Source organism: Tupaia chinensis, unplaced genomic scaffold, assembly GCF_000334495.1.
Source record: "Tupaia chinensis unplaced genomic scaffold, TupChi_1.0 Scaffold148108_1, whole genome shotgun sequence".
In the NCBI taxonomy this organism is placed as follows: domain Eukaryota; kingdom Metazoa; phylum Chordata; class Mammalia; order Scandentia; family Tupaiidae; genus Tupaia; species Tupaia belangeri.
The window spans coordinates 44840-67059 of record NW_006207959.1 but is presented as its reverse complement, the minus strand read 5'-3'; the positions used below and the strand labels follow the sequence as shown (position 1 = coordinate 67059).

General features: G+C 35.0%; 1 protein-coding gene across 1 annotated transcript in view; it reads right to left on the bottom strand.

Annotated features, from left to right (window-relative positions):
• MARK1 (microtubule affinity regulating kinase 1) overlaps positions 1-22220 on the bottom strand; it is an 83538-nt gene that overhangs the window by 27579 nt on the left and 33739 nt on the right. Inside the window, exons 5-10 of the mRNA XM_006170193.2 lie at positions 17166-17214; positions 15755-15820; positions 10786-10856; positions 4602-4658; positions 2866-3102; positions 2659-2778 (exon numbers count right to left, since the gene is read on the bottom strand). Coding sequence (XP_006170255.1) covers positions 2659-2778; positions 2866-3102; positions 4602-4658; positions 10786-10856; positions 15755-15820; positions 17166-17214 — 600 coding nt within the window. The remainder of the gene's footprint in view (positions 1-2658; positions 2779-2865; positions 3103-4601; positions 4659-10785; positions 10857-15754; positions 15821-17165; positions 17215-22220) is intronic.

Here is a 22220-nt window from a genome sequence, read left to right as displayed (position 1 = left end):
ATAAAACAAAAGTACACACCAAAAACCTTAAACTTTCCAAAAAAGATGATTGCAACCTGACATGACAACATTGCAACTGAATTAAAAGCTGTGTTTATGTAAGCGAAGATGAGTATTTTGAAAATAGCTATTTTCTTATGGTTTACAAACATTTCACCATAAAACTGATAATATTTGGCATGAAAAATTAAAAATGAAAACTACACAATTTTTTAAGTCACTAATATTTCAAGAGGTGTTTCTAAATGTTTGGTGTAAGAAAGACCTCTTTTTTTAAAAAAAAACATGGTATCAGGTTTCTCTGCAAAGCTATTTCTGAAAATTGTGAAGCAGACCAGTCTTTGTATAGTGATATTCAGAATAATATGATAATATTCCCAGTGTGGACCCATGATTCTGTGCCTGAAAAACTTAGTTTTGGTAAGTTGGAACAAGAGGTTCCAGACTATATTCAAAGAAATCAACTTGAGATTCTGATGATCAAATGTTATAATGATAATCATCTGGCTTCTAAATTCAACTCAATAAACTCTACAGCTCAAAAAACTCTCTCATTAAAAGGCTTAGGATGAAAGACTAACTTCTTTGGTTTTAAGACATGACATACCTTATCAACTGCCCACAGAAGTTTGTAAGATCCTACTCCTCTGAAGTAATTTTTGTAGGTTCTTTCTTGCTCTCATTAGTTGAGCTGCTGCTTCAGCTCTGAGCATTTTATTAAGTGACACTCAGGTAAAGTGGGTTCCCATGATAAAAGCGGCTCATAACACAGGAATAAGAGATTTATGTTCTCTAAAGGTCTAAAATTTTAGAACTGAAATTTAGTCAACAATGCTAACTTTTAAACCATTTCATAGAATTTTTCTAAGAATAATGGTTGAAAATAGACTTAGAAAAGCAGTGATATGAAAGTGGGCTTGTGGGACCAGCAGTTAGCGTAATGGCTATGTCGCTGGACTCCCATGTAATCGTCTGTGGTTCAAGTCCCAGATGTGGTGGCTTAAACTCATGCTGGGTGCATGTGCGTGCGTGCCCAAGATCCTGAGAGGAGAATGGAGGAGAAGAGATTGCAGTGTGGCCACCCCCCCTTGGGGGTGATTTCTTGCTTTTTGTCTCTGTCTCTCTCTGTCTTTCTGGCGAGTGCATGAACTCTATAGCAAAAACCTCTCAAAAAAAAAAAATGGACTTGTTACTGTAAATGTTCTTGATTAAAGCATTATTAACATAGCCTTTTACCCCCAAAGGAAAATAAACACAAAAATTGTAAAAAGGAACTAACTGCATTTAAATAAATAATTTAGTAAAAAATAGCTGGCAATGGATCCATTGATACAAAGCATATAAAATAATTTTCCCAATGGAAGTCACCATCCCTTAACTTCCATCAAAATGTACTATATCTTTTAGTGAAAGATATTTGTGGAAATAAAAAATACAAAGCCTAAACCAACCTGAGAGCTCTGTAGTCAAAGAAGGTGCATATAAGGCTACCTCCTCACCAGCATGGAGTCTGTGCTAGAAAGCCCCATTGCTACACTAAAAAAGTACAGTCTAAATGAGGCTCCTTCTCTGAACTTTTTTGCCCTTGCTACTCAGGCAAACAAAAGAAGACAAAAAGCACTAGTGAAGAACATATGCTAAATCTCTGAAATTATACTGCAGGCCAAAATATCATTCTTAAAGACAGATGGGAAAATACTTTATAAGTTAGTTCATCTAATTGCGGTGTCAGGAGGAAAAAAGTTAGACATATCGGTTATGTGACCCTCTGACATTATCCGGCTGACATATTCAGGACGCTTAGAACAGCATCCGTTATTATAAATAACTTTGCATATGGAATGGAATGTATGTAGGCAACGCCACAAGTGTATTAAGAAATAAAATACTTGTTTCTAATATGTTCTACTTAAATATTTGTAAATTTTCTATACTGAGATTGAGAGGTTTCTATTCAATTTTTCAATACCAGATACCAATTTCACACATAGCCAGTAAGTATTCAGTGAATTAGAATTTTCACTAACTTCTTTTATCCTTGAAATAGTCATTGAGTACTTACTAAAAACAAAGTTTCTGTTTTGGACCAAGCAATTTCTGACAGAAGCTAGGACTTCCTCCTTCTACAACTAAAAGTCAACTTTATCCTTATTTTTATGTTGTTTTAAATTAATACTTTACCTAAGGACAAAGAAAAAAATAACAGGCTTTAGAGAAACCTACTGTGACAACTTTTGAATAATGAAAAAAAAAATCATGTCATTTTCCCTACCTTTAAACAAAAGGCAAAATAGATGGTTTGGCAATTTTCTTATTGAAAAAACACATTCTTCAGGGACCAGCAGTTAGTGTAATGGCTATGTCGCTGGACTCCCATGTAGTCGACCGCGGTTCGAGTCCCTGACCCGGTGGCTTAAAATCACGCTGGGTGTGTGTGTGTGCGTGCCCAAGATCCCAAGAGGAGAATGGAGAAGGGATTGTGGTGTGGCCATCCCCCCTGGGGGGTGATTTCTTGTTTTCTGTCTCTCTGTCTCTCTCTGTCTTTCTGGTGAGCGCACGTGCCCTATAGCAAAAACCTCTTAAAAAAAAAAAAAAAAGAAAAAACACATTCTTCAGTCCCTAATCAACTTCCAATCTGGAGTACAGGAAACTACTTACTTCCAAGCTGCCTCTCTTTATGGGATTCAGCACTAATAATTTCTTCAGAAGATTTTCACAGTCTGTGGACATATAGAAGGGGATGCGGTACTTCCCTCGTAGGACTCGCTCCCGCAGTTCCTTGAAGAGGCAAAAGGAAGCACTTACAACCGGCTTTGAAAACAATCGTATTTGCAGGTAAAATGTTAAGTGGAATTTAGCTGATACCTTTAAGTTCTGGCCATCGAAAGGCAAGGAGCCACTGACTAATGTATAGAGAATGACGCCAAGACTCCATACATCCACTTCGGGCCCATCATACTTCTTTCCTTGGAAAAGCTCAGGAGCAGCATAGGGTGGGCTTCCACAAAATGTGTCCAATTTGTTCCCCACTGTGAATTCATTACTAAAACCAAAGTCAGCAATTTTAATATTCATATCAGCATCAAGGAGAAGGTTTTCAGCCTAAGAGGAAAATAATAAAAAGGACAATGTAAAAAACTCACGTAATATAAAAATAATCGCTATCACTGTTTCAGATCCCAAATTTTTATGTTTCTTCCCTCGTTCTTAAATGCAATGCCAAATTTAGAAGCCCAGTAGGGTACTTCGATGTGTAAACTATTCAGAATTATATCGACTTCAGACTGAATTTTAACACATTACATAATAAGGTTCTCATTTATATGCAGATGTGCAAATATTAAGAAAGTTTTTTTAAGCCCATTATATCCCACTACTTATTTAAAACCCATTTCCCCCTCAAGTAAAAAACATCCTGAATTGTAGTTTAATGTGAGCTGCTCTAAAGAGCACAGATCAACATGACAGTAATCCATCTCTGACTTAAACCAACAAGCTCCCCTAAGGAGCTTCATTTTAATAGGGAATTGTTGGTTCAAGCGAGGCTCAAGGTTCTATCTAAAATAACTGCCAGTCAGGGCTTTTGTGACTTCTGGATTTATTCTTTTGTTCCCGCTTATAGAACATGTCCTCAACAAAGTACTGTGTAAGTAAAAATAAACAAACTTTAAATGTGCCTTTGGTAAATTCAAGCAATTTAATAAAGGACTTGCTTTTGAACATGTTTTGTTTCAAATTCTATTATTACAGCTGATGGACAGACGGACAAAGTTACAGGTTACTCTGTAGATGTGTTTTCTCAGGTTCCAAAAAGCATTAAAATGTGACTAAGCTGAAGAAAGGCTTAATGTGTTTTAAAAAGCCCCAGGAGTATTTATCTTCATTTATTTTTTTTTTTTATAAGAAACTATTAGGTTGTCAGGAAAGTCATGACGTCGTTTTCTATACAAAAAATATGTCAGGTTCCAAAAAGCATTAAAATGTGACTAAGCTGAAGAAAGGCTTAATGTGTTTTAAAAAGCCCCAGGAGTATTTATCTTCATTTATTTTTTTTTTTATAAGAAACTATTAGGTTGTCAGGAAAGTCATGACGTCGTTTTCTATACAAAAAATATGTCATGACCTAATAATTTAGCCACAACCATTTCTTTATTAGTACTTTTTTTTTAAACCCCAAAGTATGCTAGCTTATACCAATCCCATGTATTTTGTGTTGATAATAATATTTTAAAACTATTTATTTCTTTGAGCTTCAATGCAGAGAATGAAAACTTGTTCTTACATCAGACAAACATGCATCTGGGCCCTGACTGCTTCCGTCTGGCTGGGAGCTCAGGCATGTTTAGATAAGGACAAAGCTCCACATTATCTAATTAAAACAAGGTAATTAATGGTAAATAAAATCCTCTAAGCTTTAATGCTAGATAACCTTTCATTTATATTTTCATTTTCTATTTTCTTCACTGCCTTCCACAAAGATGCTCTGAGAAGTAATGAAAAATTAATTACTTTGTACAGTGACTGGAACAGTTAATGCGTCAAGAAGACAGCTCTCAGACTACTTTTACATAAGTGTTAATAGCTATAAAATCTGCACTTGCCTTAAGATCACGGTGAACAATACACTTTTGATGACAATACTGTACGGCAGATACAATCTGAAATAAATATTCGGGTAAGAGAGTCTAAATTATTTTATGGTAAAAACATTTCAATTTTGCCCAGTTATCCCTCCAATTTCCATAAATCAGTAACTTGGATTTTCAAGGTCCTATTTAATAATCTCACTATTTCTTTAGTTCAGAAAAATTATACATATTAAATGATGAAACTTTTACAGAAAACTTTGGTAGATAACGTGGAAAAGCAATATTCTTTTACTAAAATATTGTTTTGACCAAATCTGTGAAGATTTTTTATGGGTTGTTATTTTTCTGTTCACATGATTGTACATAGTCAGTCGTTTTAGTCAAATAATCAATTACAATGTTGGAATCAGAGCTTCGGTACCTGTGAATTATTGGGTTGCTGGGAAAGTCATAATGCATTTTTGCATAGAAAAATATGTCATGACTTTTCCGACGATCTAGTAGTTCAGGTATTTCAAGATTGTTGGCTAGAGTTAAGAAAGCAATATTCTATTCTAGAAATTATATCGAATGTGTTAAAGCACGTTGCTTTAGTGATGCTAGTGTGTTTATAGTTTATCAATGTGTTAGTTATTTAACAATATCCTGTATCTATCTGCTCACATATAAAGAGATAGGCAAATTTTGTGCCTTAAAAGAAACCCAATCATCAAAGAGGGAAAAATAAAATGAAATCTTGTCACTAATTCAGTAAATTAGAATACGTCATATGAAGTGTCCTATGCCTGTCACCAGGTGTTGGATGCTGCCATAAGTTTTGATTAAGAAACTACTGAGGGACAAGGGCTACACAGGGAGAAGCCCAACAGTTTAAGGACCAAAAATATAATTGAGAAATAGAATAGAAATGATTCTATGATTGTTCTTAATTACATAAAATATAGAAATGTTAAGAATCTGATAGCAGTTAGGAACTATTTTGTATATCTAATTACATCTGATATATAGAAGAATAACCATGTTAATGCACAGCAGAACATTCAATTCTGTAGGTTCAGTTAAATGTAAACACAGTTTGAATGCTGATGGCTAGTTAGGCATTTACAAACAGAGATACATATGAGATTTTTTTAAGGTCTGTAGGTGATATGAAGTATGACCATGCTACTAAGAAAATAGATGACAAAAAAAAATGAGACTTCACGGTAGAAGTAAAACCAATTATTTCAATATTATAAAGTTACTCTAATGTATATTAAAATGACTCAAAGACAGAGAAGACATGAATTCAAAACAAAATCCTTAATACAAAGTGAGTAATATGAGTCAATTAAATTCATTTTGATTCAACAGTTTATTGAGTACCTGCTATAAGCAAGAAACTGTGCTGGTTTCTAGGGGAGTGCAAAAAATGAGCAGTACATGGACCCTAGCCTGAAAGAGCTTACAATATGATTAAGAAGTGAACATTTGTATGTGAGTAACTATAATACAAAGTAGAACCACAGAAGCTGAAGTACAAAAAAGTGAGAGACTCATAGAAAAAAAAATAATTTCATTTGTAAATGCTTTCTGGAGTCGGTGCGATTTGATCAAAGCCATTCTTGAAGAACAGCAATATTCTTAAATGTGATGGTTTGGGGATGAGATGGTAGGGATAAGGCGGTAAAATGCACTACCATTGAGGGAACACAGTATTCAAAATGTAGGTGGCAAAATGGTGACAGTGGCAGTCGAGCACCATGACAAGTTGGTAGAAATCCTTGAATTCCAAACTAAGCAGGTACTGTAGAAACACTTAACTGTTTTGGGGCACGGTGACTAGAAATGGTTATAACCAATCTGAAGTGTGAATCCCCAAAACACAGCAGAACCTAATGATACATACTCATAGTACTGCTTTTCTTAAGCAAAATTATTCAAAATTCGAATACTTCATTTTCAATAAATACTCATTAGCCAAAATATATACAGTTTTAAAAAAATTATTTATTTTTATTTATTCATCCATTTATTATTTTAATTTGACCAAAGAGAGAGAGAGAGAGAGAGAGAGAGAGAGAGAAAGAGAGAGAGAGGAAGTGAGAAAGCAAGCCATCAGGTCTAGGACTTGAACCGTGGTTGGCCATGTGGGAATGTCCAGCACCTTAACCATCATACCACCTGCTGGTTCCCAAAATATATACATTTATATATATTTTTTATTTTTGGATACACTATACAGTGTACTGTGTACTCCTAAGACTATTTTTGTATCATGAGTGACAAAAATGTGCTGATAATATTATCTTTAACAAGGCGCATATCTGTATGATTCAGTGAAGCTGTGTTACAGGTTAACAATCCGGTTACCAAACATGATTAGAGGCCATGCATTTTACATCACTCAGAATGGTCTCTATGAAATTCCATAGGAATTTCTGAAATCAAAAATTTTCTGAATCTTAAAGCCTTTCTTTCTTTTCTTTCTCTCTTTTCTTTTTTTTTTTTTTAAGAGCAAGAGATGTTTTGCTATAGGGTGCATGCAGAGAGACAGAGAGACAGAAAGTGAAAAATCACCCCCAGGGAGGATGGCCACACTAGAATTTCTTCTCCTTTCTCCTCTTGGGATATTGGATATGCACACACATGCACCTGGTCTTAGCTTTTTTTAAGTTTCTGGATCTGGGACTCAAACTGTGGTCGGTCATGTGGAAGTCCTGCTATGTAATCATTACGCTATCTGCTGGTCCTTAGAGCTTTAAGGATGGAAAGATAATCAAAGAGAATGCTCTATATGAAGCATGCATTCTCCCCACACTCTGGGACCTCTGAGTCCCACAATGGTGGTTTATAGTCTTAACCACACCTGCCTATCATGGCACAATTTCTGCCTTAAAAGAAATTCTGGCTTGCACTCACTGCAAGAATCCCTAATCACAAGCCCCAAATTACACTGTATAACTCTATGCGTGAGACCTTCCCATTCTGTACCTCCCTAAACAGGATGTAGGAACTTCCCTGTGAGTCTCCTATTATGAATTTGAAAGCATGACTGACTGCCTCGCACTGACCTCAAGACTATATATGTCACTGTTTTCCAGAGAGGTGCAGGTGTTGGGGATGCTTTGCACTTATTTCTAAGTGGGTCAGGAATTGCCATGCTTAAAGTAGTAGCACTGATATTGGGAGAGTTGAAAAAACTGTGATTTTTTTTGGTAGGTCCTCAAATCTTCAGAAATACAGAGGCATTGTAGTGTGGTCTTAAACTGTTGTAGTGTATTTGGTATATCCAATAGAGTGTGTATAAACACACGAACACATACATACATGAGTTGGGGGTTGAAAGGGATGAGAAAATACCCCCAGGGGGAATGGCCACATGGCAATCCCTTCTCCATTTTCCTCCCGGTGTTTCTCAAGCCATTGTACATACATGTATATATACATATGTACATCCTTGCTAATATAGTACATCTTTTCACTGTTAATTTTTTTTTTAATTCTTAAGATACAGAGCAAATAAAATAAATAAGTACTTATTAATTATCTAAATCCAGAATGAGGCCAGCTAGTGGCATAGTGGTTAAGGCAGCTAGATCCCACATGGCTGACTATGAGGTTTGAGTTCCAGACCCAGTGGCATGAAAAACATATCAGGCACATGTGAGTGCATGCCCAAATCCTTAGAGGAGAATATAGGAGAAGGGATTGTGGCATGGCCATCCCTGGGGGATACTTTCTCACTCTTCCACCTCTCTCTCTCTGGCAGATTAATTCAACCTATAACAAATTAAAATAAAAAAAAAATCCCCAAAAGAAAAACAAGTCCTTCAAAAACAAATATAACCTTTTGTTAGACAATTATTACAAAATAACGTGTATGTGTGCACATGTGTGTGTGTGTGTGTGTGTGTGTGTGTACAACCCTGGTTTCTAAAATGTGAGTAGCTCCTTTTTAGTTTTGGGGGAACATATATCAAAATTAAATACATTTAGCATTTACAATAAATGATTACTTATAACAAAAACATGTCCCATTGTTTTACATTTTAAATGGCATCCGTTTGATATTTAACTTCTGCAACATGAAGAATATAAAGCTGATTTGAAAATAATTCATATTTTATTTAAAAAATCAAGTCAATTTTAGTAATTTTTCAATCAACATGAAAACATCTATGTCCCAACCTCCTGCTCCCACCCACCTATTAAGATGGCAAGCTCTTCTAATAGCAGGCATTTTCAACCTTTCTAATTTGAGATAATATTTAATCCAATTTTCTATACACACTATGTTTTCAACAAATACGTAAAACTAGCTGACCAAAAATAAGGGTAAGTTGCAATAACCTTCAAATATACACTAATGTAAATATACATTAATGGGAGTATTTAACTCCAGTGGGAATCTTCTTGCTGGTGTACTACTATGTCTACTGTGACTACTGTGACTGATAGTAAAATAATAATGGTATTTAAAATAATGTCTATAATGTTTTACTCAAGAGTAAGTTTGGACTTGCATCCCCAGTTAGGAAAGAATTTCACAAATGTGGATAAGCACTATTCAGGTTCTTAATGCTGCTTTCCTCATCACCAGTGTCTTTACATTTAGACGTTTTAAGATAAATGTACCTAGAAGTCTACCTCAAATAAAAAGTCTATGTACATCTTTGATATAAAGCATTTCATAAACCACGTTCCAAAACGCAATCCTGCGAGATATTAATAGCAAAGTTTCCATACAACAAATTCTCCATGATCAATGAAGAGGAAGATTATGTCAAAAAAAAATTTGAATAAGTATTTTTAAAAAGATTTATTTATTTAATTAATTCTATTTGTTGTTGTTCTTCTTCTCATTTTTTTTTTTTTAATTTGACCAGAGAGAGAGAGAGAAAGAGAAAGCGAGAAAGCAAGCCTCCAGGTTCAGGACTTGAACTGAGGTTGGCCATGTGGGAAACCAGAACCTTTAACCACCATGCCATCTGCTGGCTCCAGGTTTTTTCCTCTTCCCCTTGAAAAAATCTCCAATTGCATGATATGCTAACCATACATGTCAATGTCTTAGAGAAAGTTTTGAATCAGTATTTAGTGTTTCCTCAATCTATTAATTACAGAACTTTAATTGTAGAATCAGTGTTCACACTTACAGAACAGAAAATGAGCCACTTTAAAATGAAAATTTTGAATTCACTGAGAGCAAGTTTGGATATAGTTGTTTCCTGAAAATTTATTTCAGTAAATTTTATGAACAATTTACAATTCGCTTGTTGTTATTTCTATAGTAATTTATAAGTAGGCTTATTTCAATCATTTCAGTCCTAAAAAATTGTAGACAAATTTACTTTTCCTTATTTTATCATTTTTATAACAAGTCATAGTCAAGTTGAAAATATGAATATCTTACCATGATCTGCCATGTTGTCAAGGTTCCTTGCCTACTTAGCTAAACAAAATCACTCACAGTCTTTAAATTGACAAAAATGACTTATAATACCAAGACAGCTTTAATTATGAAAGAAAATACCACAATGACTTCTTTAAACAGTACACATACATGCTGTATACATAAGGTTAAGAACTCTTGATAATAATTATTGGATAACGGCATCAAAGAATTACTTCTTTCTCATCTTAGTCTAGTCCATATTTCCATACTCTTAAAGCATTGACAAGGTGAGTCTTACTTTGAAAACTCACTATGACCATCTAAAAATAACTATCTGTACTATTTCAAATTTAAATGCAGACTTGATTTAAATTTCCAGTGTTTTCCATTAGCTGTATACATAAGGTTAAGAACTCTTGATAATAATTATTGGATAACGGCATCAAAGAATTACTTCTTTCTCATCTTAGTCTAGTCCATATTTCCATACTCTTAAAGCATTGACAAGGTGAGTCTTACTTTGAAAACTCACTATGACCATCTAAAAATAACTATCTGTACTATTTCAAATTTAAATGCAGAAGACTTGATTTACTTTTCCGGTGTTTTCCATTATTTTATTTTATTTTTAAAATTTTTTATATACATTCAATTATTTAGCTTACAAAGTGAACATTTCAATATGTGAACATTTCTCCCCAGTCCAGTTGATCAAAAGGATTTAACAAAAACCCCATGTGCTCTTTAAGTCCAGTTTGTGATACTGTCCATTGTAGATCACTAAAAATACCAGAAAATAAAATTAAAAACTACTTTCCATACCTGCCTAAATTTTGCACGGGCCTCTTTTTCTTTCATTCTTCCATGGGCAACTAAGTAATCAAATACTTCACCTGAATCAGAAAGGTAAAGCAGGTAGTAAAATATACAATCAATTTTTGGTTATCAGCATATGCAATGTCAAATATTTGCCTTGTTTTTAAAAAACTCTTGGCCCACAATTTTCTGCTAGCTCTTTGCAAGTCACAAACTAACACATGAATTTTAAAAAAGGAAAAAGAAAATTACATATAGAATTGAGTATCTGCAGTGAAACTTTCAAAAATAAGTCATGATTTATGATTTTGCAAAACTCTGAAAAATAAGTCATAAAACATAATGAAGAAAACTTGCTTTTTGCTTTTAAGTAATATAATCAACTCTTCACATCCATTGTAATAAAGGAAAGCCACAGTATGGGAAATCAAAAATTGTACTTGACTTTGTATTCGGGACCTACATCTCAAACAAAATAACAAAGTTATATGATGTTTGATTGTTCTTTTAAATTCCACCCGTCATGTAGTCTTGATCAAATTCCATCTCATTATTTCCATCCACACTAATTTCTTTCTTTTCCTTCTTATAGTTTGGTTATACTTATTCTCACTGGACTCATCTCATATATTTTGGCAGTTGACTGCAAACTAACAGAAATGAATCATCTGTGTGTCCATCTCTGTTGCTCCAAATAAATTGCAAATTACTTGAGCAATATCATATCTGTACTTTATTTGTACCACCATCTCCATAACAGAACACAAAGTGCAATGATGAGAAATATTTGTGGAAAGAATTTAAAAACAACTAGAAGTCATAAAACTTTTCTTTTTCTTTCTTTTTTTAAATAGATTTTTTTTGCCTTTGGGCACGTGTGCTCACCAAGAGACAGGGAGACAGAGATAGGGAGAGGGAAAGTGAGAAATCATTCCCCCCCCCCGGGGGGATGGCTACAACATAATCCCTTCTCCTACATTCTCCTCCTAGGATCTTGGGCAAGCACACACACATGCCCGGCATGACTTTCAAGTTATCGGGGTCAGACCTTGAACTGTGGTCGGCCATGCTGGGAGTCCAGCACCATAACTGCTATGCCATCTGCTGGCTCCAGGCCACAGAAATTTTGTACTGGATCTATTACTTTACAAGTCTGTAGTTTTTTGTTTGTTTGTTTGTTGTTGTTTTTTGTTTGTTTTTTTTATATAATCATTTTCTCTAGTTAGTGATCATTTTAAAAAAACAAATTAACTTTTACAGTATTAACAGTAAAATAGCTCAACATGAGAGAAACTTACTTTCTGTATCCTTATACTTTGTACCCTATAAATATACATGATAGTAGTCTCCTCTTATTCATGAGGATTATGTTCAAGACCCTCAGTGGAGGCCTGAAACTGTGGACAATTCCTAATCCTATATATACTATATTTTTTTTCTTATACACGCATACCTATGATAAGTTTAATGTATTAATTAGGAACAATAAGAGATCAAAATAAATATTAATAAAAAAGGAACAATACACTATAACAAAAGTTATGTGAACATGACTGCTCACTCTCCCCCAAAATAGCTTACTCTACTGTACTCACCTATTTTGGACCACAGTTAACTTTAATAACTGAAACCATGAAAATGAAACTATAGATAAAAAGAGACTACTATATACAAGGGATCTTTGAAAAGTTCATGAAAAATATGTATTATGAATAAACTATGTGTGGATTTCAAACATTTTCGGCACCAAAATGAATAAACTTATCCACTTCTCCACAAACTTTTTGAAGTCCCCTCGTATTTAAAACTCACAAAATGACTTCAAGAGCTCTTGTAAAGCTCAAAACTGTAGCATTTTAATCAGAATAATTTTGGCGTAAATCCTGGTTTACCTCTAAGTAGCTCTTGGGAGACGTTAGAAAATGTCTTGACTTCATTAAGACTCAGTTTTTGCCTATAGCCTATTTAAATATCTGTAATGGAAACGAAATGAAATAATGCATGTGCTTAGCACAGTAACTGGCCTATAGTAAGCACTCAATAAATGATATATTAGTACCCAGATATATAGACATATTACATATGTGTATATGTAATATCAGTCCTAGGATATAAAAAATATTAAAACTCAAATATGTAATGGATGTAGTCAGATGATGCTAATACATCTACAACATCAGACAGCATATTATATCAGGAATATTTAAGTAATTAAATGAGATGTGAACAGAGAAATGAATGGATGCTCTAGTTGACTTATTATAATAGTTAATTCTAGATATATGTTAATAGTTGTTCATTCTAATCAACCCATAATAGTAGTTGATCCTACAGGCGTGAATTTGGGCTGGGAAAAAGTTAACATTTTTTTATTTATTCTTAAGCTCTGCCTGGAATGCTGGCACCCCAATATTTTTATGACTCAGTCCTTAACCTATCATATATTGAATGTGTATGAGTTGCTTCCCCAACTAGAAAGTTATCTTTTTCGGTGCAGAGACTTTGTCTTTGCTCACCAATTACTTACAGCACCTAGAATATTACTTGGGACAGAGTAAGCGAGTAAGCATTTAATAAATATTGTTTGCATGAATAAAAAATAGAATAAACAGACCATTCCAGAGTAGCAATAACACACAAACAGGTTCCTTTGGATTAAATATGGTTCAAAAACTTTAAGATTTCCCTGATTTCCTAATCACCGAAGAGCTTCACTCTATTAGTGAACCAGAATCAACTGATCAACTCCTGACAAAGAGGCAGTTTTCCAACTCAGCTCTTGTTCATGCTAGATTTCTAGTGTGCATGTCAGACCAATCCTCAACTATCTAGAAACTTCAGAGGAAAAACACTCAAGAGTTTCATTTTTCAGTCATCTTGCCATTTATAAGTTGAAAAAGAAAATGATTTTAGGTGTGGCAGAATCATGAAGGGTTTTGTTTCAGAATCACTGACTGACAAATCCAAAGAAGACCTATCACCAGTCAGAACGGAATGAGGGACCAGTACTGGTCTCTCCACACTACTACTCCACCACACACCCAACTGTGCTATTGAAGGAGAGCAGTGAGGGCCCTCCATGTTCCTATAAGTCCAGCCATTGTTCCCCTTCATTAGCACCAACAGAGAGCTGACTGTACTTATCATCAACCACTAAGTCAGCATGCATATCAACATTAACACAGCCCTGTGATGGGCCTTTCATCAAAATAGAAAGGTGTCCACAAGGTTGTTTTAGCTGCCTATAATTTCTCATATCAAGGAGGTTCTGCCGGGTATGTGTGCATGTATGCCCTAAATCCCAAAAGGAAAACGAAGAAGGGAATATGGGATGGCCATGCTCCCTGGGGTGTGTGTGTGGGGGTGATTTCTTGCTTTCTATCTCTCTATCTTTCTTGGGTGAATTCTCACTTTCTGACTGTCTCTATCTTTCTGGAAAGTGCATTTGCTGTATAGCAAAAATCTCAATCTAAAAAATAAAAAAGGAGGTTCTAGTCCCTTTTTCTAAGCTTTACATTACTATGAGAAAAAAAAAAGCATTTAACTGAATTAAAAATAGTATTCAGGATTCCTATGCTGACAGATTATCACAGAAATCTAACTAAAAGACCAAAAAAAAAAAGCAATTAATTATGTGGTATTTGCAAATTCACTGGTTTTATCATAGACCTACATTTTATGTAAATTTGCATGGCCATTTTAATATAATTTTTAAAATTCCTGTAACAATATTAATAGGTTTTGAGATTGACCTATAAATTTAACCTACTGTTATACTGAAATACCTTCAGGGTGAAAAAGCTTTGCAAAAAAACCTTCTGAAATATTTAATTTGCATAAACAATTAAAAAATGAAATATAGTTGATATTTGTCATAACATTATTTAGAAATCTAAGCAGCAGTATAGAAATAGATAGTTTAGATGGTACAGAGTAGAATAAATCAGCTTCACCCTAGATAAAATCTGAGCCATCATAAAAATCTATGAAGTTTATTAGCTAAAAGGGGTCTACAATAAGTTCAACACTACATTGTCCTATTGATTTGCAAAAAGTTAATCAGCAAAGTAATTTCAGCTACCTTCTCTCTTCTTTAATTGCTAACATTCTCTGAGCCCTTAAAAGCCTTCCTTTCAGCATTCTTTGAGCTGACTGAAGCATTTCTTATTTAAAGGTAAATGCAGGAGATGAAAGTGATTTCCTATTATATACCAATGTTTAAAAATCATTTCTATTTTTGACACCATGATAATGAAAAAATACATTTTAGTCAACTACAAATACACCCTGCTAGCGTCCTGACAACTCAATCCTCTAATTTATAAAATATATAAATCAATATTTGTTTAAATTGAAACAATTCATGGATTATCTTGAAATTGTATACGTATTGAGAATCTGTCTTATGTACAATCAGTAAAATAAACATCTGACATAGAACATACATTTCCAACAGACTTTATTAAATACATTCTATATTTGAATTTCCTTGCTTATAACCAAAGCTTCTAATCATAATATCATGAAATATTAACACACAATGTAATATTTAGATTAGTGAATCGAAACACTCATTAGATGACAATACAAATTCAGAATTTCAAAAAATGTCTCTAAGTAATCTTTAGATAAGCCAAAAATTCTATCAATAATGTAGGATTCAAAAGGCCTGGAAAATAAACACTGAATTTTCCTTAAGATATAATGTAAAAACACTTTAAAATTTTTAAATGAAACTGTAGATTTTATAACTATAAAATATCTCTTTGAAGAAATTAATTTGGCTTATAAGACACTACAGGATTCTTCAACAAACTGAAACAAGAGACTTGTTTCTCAGTCCCAATTCGGCACAAACAAGCTATGGTACCAAACACCCAGGCATGAAGGAACAAATGTCATAATAATCATTTTTTGGTGCTAATAATTCTGTATTGTCTCACAAAGAGAACTTTTCCGCCCCCCTTCTCCTTACCCCCGCTCGCGTATTCCATGACTAAATAGAGGGTCTTCTCTGTTTCAATAACTTCAAACAATTTTACTGGAAAAAGAAATTAAAGATTTAACTCTATAAACACAGACATGTTTTAAGAAATTTTAATATAACACTAACCCTGTGAAAAATCTGAGTGTTTACTAAAAACTAAGAAAAATGATTTTAATTTCAAAAGTCTCTCAAGGATTATTACTTCGATGGGAAAAAAAACTACTTACCAGTGATTTGGAACCAACGTCTTGACCTAAGAGTGTTAGGTTTCTGGGATTAAAAAATGATTGCTTTTTTTGAATTAGAATAAGATAATAAAAAGGGAAATCTTAAAACTAGAAAATCAGAATTTTAATAAAAGCTTAAAAAGAGATATTATAATGAGCTATCATTAGTATATAACAATAATTGAATAATAGCAATCTTTGGTACATTAAAAAGTAAAAATCCTATAATAATGTCATAGAGTAAAAATTTCTGGCTAAAAAATCTATTAAATGATTCAGTCACCAAAATAACCACATTAATATCTCTAACATCATGTAGTTTTTTGTTTGTTTGTTTGTGTTTTTTTTTGGGGGGGGAGAGGTTTTTGCTATAGGGCATGTGTGCTTGCCATAAAGACAGAGAGAGACAGAGAGAGAAAGCGAGAAATCATCCCCCAGGGGGAATGGTCATGCCGCAATCCCTTCTTCTTCATTCTCCTCTTGGGATCTTGGGCATGCGCACACATGCGCCCAACGTGAGTTTAAGCCACTGGTTCTGGGACTTGAACCGCGGTCGACTACGTGGGAGTTCATAGCCATTACACCAACTATTGGTCCCACACCATATAGTTTTTAAATGAACAAGAAACAAATGTTTAAAAATACATTTTAAAAGAATGGTCTATTACTTATAATCAAATGATCTCATGTGACAATACAGCTGATAAATAAATTTATTTATATAAATTAGGAGGGAAATCAAAACTTACTAAAAAATTCACTAAAGTTAAAATCAACTCTATTTTCTTTAAAATGTGAGTAATTATTTTGTCCATAAACTATTATCAAATCCAAGCACATATTATTAAAATAACAGGAACCATCTTTCATAAATATCTACATGACAAACAATCTCTATTTTGACAGATGCAGTAAAGAGGTAGAAACATATTTGTATACATTAACTCCAAGTCATTTTGATTATCTTAGCAGACAGCAGAAGACAGCAAGGAAGTGAGAAACAGCAATATGTGGGCTTCAGGTATTACAACATATTTTTGTCCAAAGGACGACTTTACTGGGTTATCACTTTTCTTCTGTTTATATAAAGCATCCTTAAAATTGTTATCTTTTCAACTACCCTCAAATTATGGAAAATACTTTATCAGTAACTGTATATATAAATTTCATACCTATATTAGGATGATTTAGTATCTTCATTATTCGTACTTCTCGAAACAACTGTTAAAGAGAACAGGTAGATATATTTCTGTTAAAACACTCACATAGAAAGACAATTAAAATCTTTTCAAAGAAATTAATTTGCTTACAAGACACTACAGGATTCTTCAATAAACTGAAACAAGAGATGGGCTTCTCAGTCCCAACTCTGCACAAACAAGGTATGGTACCATACACCGAAGCATTAATTTCACTGAGATTAGGTTTCTAAGAGAATTTTAACTAAATGAACTCACGTGTCTTTGTAGGGGGAGGAGGTGAATATGCTATACACAATAAAGCTTACACATTATTCAACTACTCTTTATCACCAGGAACAAAAGAAAAATACCATAGAAATAAAACTAAATGATCTTTCGCATGATCTTTATTCAGAAACAATCATTGTTAGGGGTCTGACTCTAAAATAATCTCTACTGTTTGATCTTTCATTTTCATGAAAGATTCAGTAGCATTAGAAAGACTCATAGCATAATATAAAGTAAAAATAAAAATAAACGGGCATGCTACTTATATAAAACCATGAACAAAATGACAAGAAGTTACTTAAAACATGAATGTCAACGTTTTTCTCCCAAGGTCGGGTGATGATGCGGTGGTAATGCAACTGGACCCATATGAGAAAGGTCACCTCCTGCGACCTCCCCAATATGACAGGTGCACTCATGCATGCACAACCATGATCTAGGCCAGCTAAGACCGAAGGCAGATCGTGGCATGCAGACCCCGTCAGAGCTTCCGAAACTCTTCCACTCTCTGTCTCATTCTCATAGAAGTAAACTTAGTGTTAGAAATTAATTTTCTACTTTTGAAACAATGTAAAGTTCTTTTTCAAAAGTATGATTTGGTATTTTTTCCCTCTTTGTTGTCTTTGAGTTTTTGCTAGATTCATAATCAATCATTTTGTTCATGAATATAGAAGAGTCAAAAACTGACGATATTCCAAAAAGCCTATAGAGACATTTGTATTTTATTAAAACAAAATACAAATCACAGAAAGGTCCGACATTCATTTGGGAAACATAAATCAGAATCACGATGAGATACCACCTCCTACCTATTAGGATGACCACTATCAAAAAACAGACAAAATGAAGAAGTAACGAGTATTGACAAAAATGTGGAGAAAATGAAATCCTTCTCAATTGTTGAAAAAGGGCAGAGTGATTCAAGTTGCTATGGAAAACAATGTGACGGATCCTAAAATAATTAAAAATAGAACTATCACATGATTTAATAGTTCCAGTTTGGGGCATATGGTATATGCCTCAAAGAATTAAGAGCAGAGACTCAAACAGATACATGTATGGTCATATTCATAGCAGTGTTAGTCACGAGAGCTGAAGGGTGGAAGCAACCCAGAGCTTCTCAGTAGATGAATGGATGAATGAACTATGGCATCTACATGCAGTGGGATACTATTATTCAGCCTGAAAAGGGAATAAAATTTTGACAAATGTTACAACATGAATGAACCTTGACATTATGCTAAGTGAAATAAGCCAGTTATAAAAGAACAAATGTTATTTGATTACAATTATGTAACACACCGAATTGTAAGGTAGAATGAGGGTTGCCAGAGCTAGGAGGCTGAAGGGTTTGGAAGGTGATGGTTTCATGAGTTTAGAGTTTTAATATGGAAAAATGAAAAGTTTTTTGAAGGAAGATAGTGATAGTTGCACAAAAAATTTGAATATATATAATGCCACTGAGCTGGTTAAAATGGTAAATATTATGTTCTATATATTTTTACCATCATTTTTAAAATGTAATGTTCAAAAGTGCACCAGTAAAATTTCACACCATTGGAAACCCTACTTAAGGCTTACCTGCTCAAAAAAGTTTCCCTAGCTATCTTCAGTAATTCCTATGCAAAGCCCAGGGAGTATATAACTTCATGTTTTCATGTACGTGCATATATAAATAAATTTGTATTTAGTCCATGATACTTATAGCTCTAGTAACTAAAAATTACACACCAATAAGTAAAATATTAAGCCAGCAGTTAGCATAATGGCTATGTCGCTGGACTCCCACATAGTCGACCGTGGTTCATGTCCTGGACCTGGTGGCTTAAAACTCACGCCGGGCGTGTGTGCGTGCATGCCCAAGATCCCGAGAGGAGAATGGAGGAGAAGGGATTACGGCGTGGCCATCCCCCCTAGGGGGTGATTTCTCGCTTTCTATCTCTCTGTCTCTGTCTGGCGAGCACACGCGCCCTAAAGCAAAAACCTCTCCAAAAAAAAAAAAAAAAAAAACTAAGCCAAGATCATTTATGTTCAGCCCCTGTGATCTTCTGCACTGAATCAGACAGTATGTCTTCCTGACCATCCTCCTGCCTCAGAGGTCACTCAGTCTTCCACTAGAACCTCTCTCTTTCTATTCAATCTTTCCACATCGAGTTTCTCAGGGTCAGCTCTTGCCCCCTGGTCTTCCTATTCTTTGTGCTCCTCCTCTGTGATTTATCATGACTTCAGATATCGCCAATAATTTGTTTCCAGTTCCTAAATAGTAATTTCTTATCCAGCACACCCTTAGCCCAGAATGTATATTGAAGTACCTCCTCAACTTTTTCATTTGACTGTCTCACAGGTATTCGAACCCAATACAGCCAGCCCTCTATATCCACAGGTTCCACTTCCGGAACCAACCAACTGTGGCTCAAAAACATTGCCTTACTACTGACGAGTATTACGCAGCTTGGCCTCCCATGGCTGCTTCTGTACTGAACATGCACAGATTTTCCCCTTGTCATTACTCCCTAAACGATACAGTTTAACAACCATCTACACAGCATTTATATTGTATGATGTATTACAATTAACATGGAAATCAAGGACATGGAAGGATGTATGTAGGTCATATGCACTATTTTAAATAAAGGACTTAAGCCGGATCTACGATGCTAAGGGACAACAGTAATTGACTTCTCACATCAAATTTGATCTTTTTCTGGTTTGCCATCAACGAACCTTCCCAAAATGTCTACATTCGATTCATGAGTAAGACACACTGTCACCACGATTTATCTCAAATCTATAAACTTCCACCCATCCACACTGGTATCGTCACGCTGGATTCCACTGGTATCTATACGTCCATTCTTCATTCCGTTTTCTGTTCTCCCATCCTCTGATCCATTATCTGCATAGCACTGCACTAATTGAAATCCATCAGTGGTTTCCCAATGTCATTGGAACGAAATCTGTCATCTTGAATGTGGTTGAATATGGGTCACCTAACCCTGAAAATTAAGATCCTCTCCAGCCTACCTCATGATACCCTGTTCTCAGATGGATTCGCTCAAGCCGTCCAGCATTTCTCTCTTGTTATTTCAACTGGCTAAGCTCCTCCTTTAGTCAGGACCTTGTACAAAGTTCGAACTTGGCTAAAATAAATGTTCTTCTTCCCACTTTTTTTTTTTTTAGAATTATGAAATATTTCAAAGTTGTTGAAAATTACAAAAATCAATGTAGCCCTATAGTCCTAATGAACCCTTTGAGCTCCAGGTCACAGTTTCTGATAATTTTGCTGACTGGAGCCTCAGACAATGAGTGACAGATTTCTCCCAGAAGGGTCTTTAGTGTTTTAGACTCTTCGTCTCTCAAACAGGGCTAACAGATTTTAAAAGTCAGAGGGCCAGACAGTGGCCTGGTAGTTAAGGCAGCTAGATCCTACACAGCAGACCTGCATGGTTTGAGTCCTGAACCTAGAGGACTGAAAAACATGCTGGGCACATATGTGTGCATGCCCCAAATCCTGAAAAGAGGGAAAGGAGGAGAAAGGGATTGCAGGGTGATCATTCCCCATGGGGAGGTGAGAAAGCACCCCTACAGATATACACACACATTCCTCTCTCTCCAGTGAGCACACACGCACTCTCACTAATTTTTTAAAAAGGGGGAGGAGAGGGGAGGGAAGCAGCAGATGGTGTGATGCCTACATCGTTGGACTCACATAATTGACCATGGTTAGAGTTCTGGACCCAGCAGCTTGAAACTCACGCCAGACATGTGTGCGTACATGCCCAAGATCCCAAGAGGAGAATGGACAAGGGATTGCGGTGTGAGCATCCTCTTTGGGGTTGATTTCTCACTTTCTGTTTCTCTGTCTCACCACTGAATGCACATGCCCTATGGCAAAAATCTCTCAGAAAAAGCAGCTATTGGCATGCTACTGGTCTCTTGAAGAAACTGAACACCTGACTCACAGAAGGCCAGCTGCATTCATTGAGAAAACTGCTCCAGGTACATGAACCAGGAAAAGGTGAAGAAGTTAGTATCAGAAGTCTTTTTTGTTTTCTTTTTTTTAAGAGAGAAATTTTTGAAATGGAGTGTGTGTACTCGCCAGAGACAAAGGGGGAGCATGGGGTATGGCCACGTTCTGCAACCTCTTCTCCTTCATTCTCCTCCTGGGATTTGGGGCATGCATGCACACACGCCTGGAGTGAGCTTCACACTGCCAGGTCTAGGACTGGAACTGCAATCAACCATGTGGGAGTTCAGCACTCCAACCACTATGCCACCTGCTGGTTCCCAGAAATTTTATATACACATATGAGATAGATTTTATATATAAACCTTTATAATAGGCATAATTTTCTAAGGCAGATTTACTTTACATTCACAGCAAAATTAAGCAGACAATACAGAAAGTTTCCATATGTACCCTCCTACCATACACTTGTAGCTGTTTTCACTATCTTACTATGGCACATGAACAGATAAAATTCATATACAGATATAAAACCCAAAAGTATAAATCTGATGACTTCAAGTATTAATGTAATCAAAGAATTTTTTTTTCCCAGGAAGACAAGTCAAGCATTATGACAGCCACTAATTTTGTCACAACTTTCATAAAATCATTTTATAAGCATTGAGCAATTAATCACTTAAAATTTTTTTAAAGAATTATTTTATTTAACTAACTTTCTTTCATTCTTCCTTCCTTCCTTCCTTTTCCTCTCTCTCTCTCTCTCTCTCTCTCTCTCTCTCTCTCTCTCT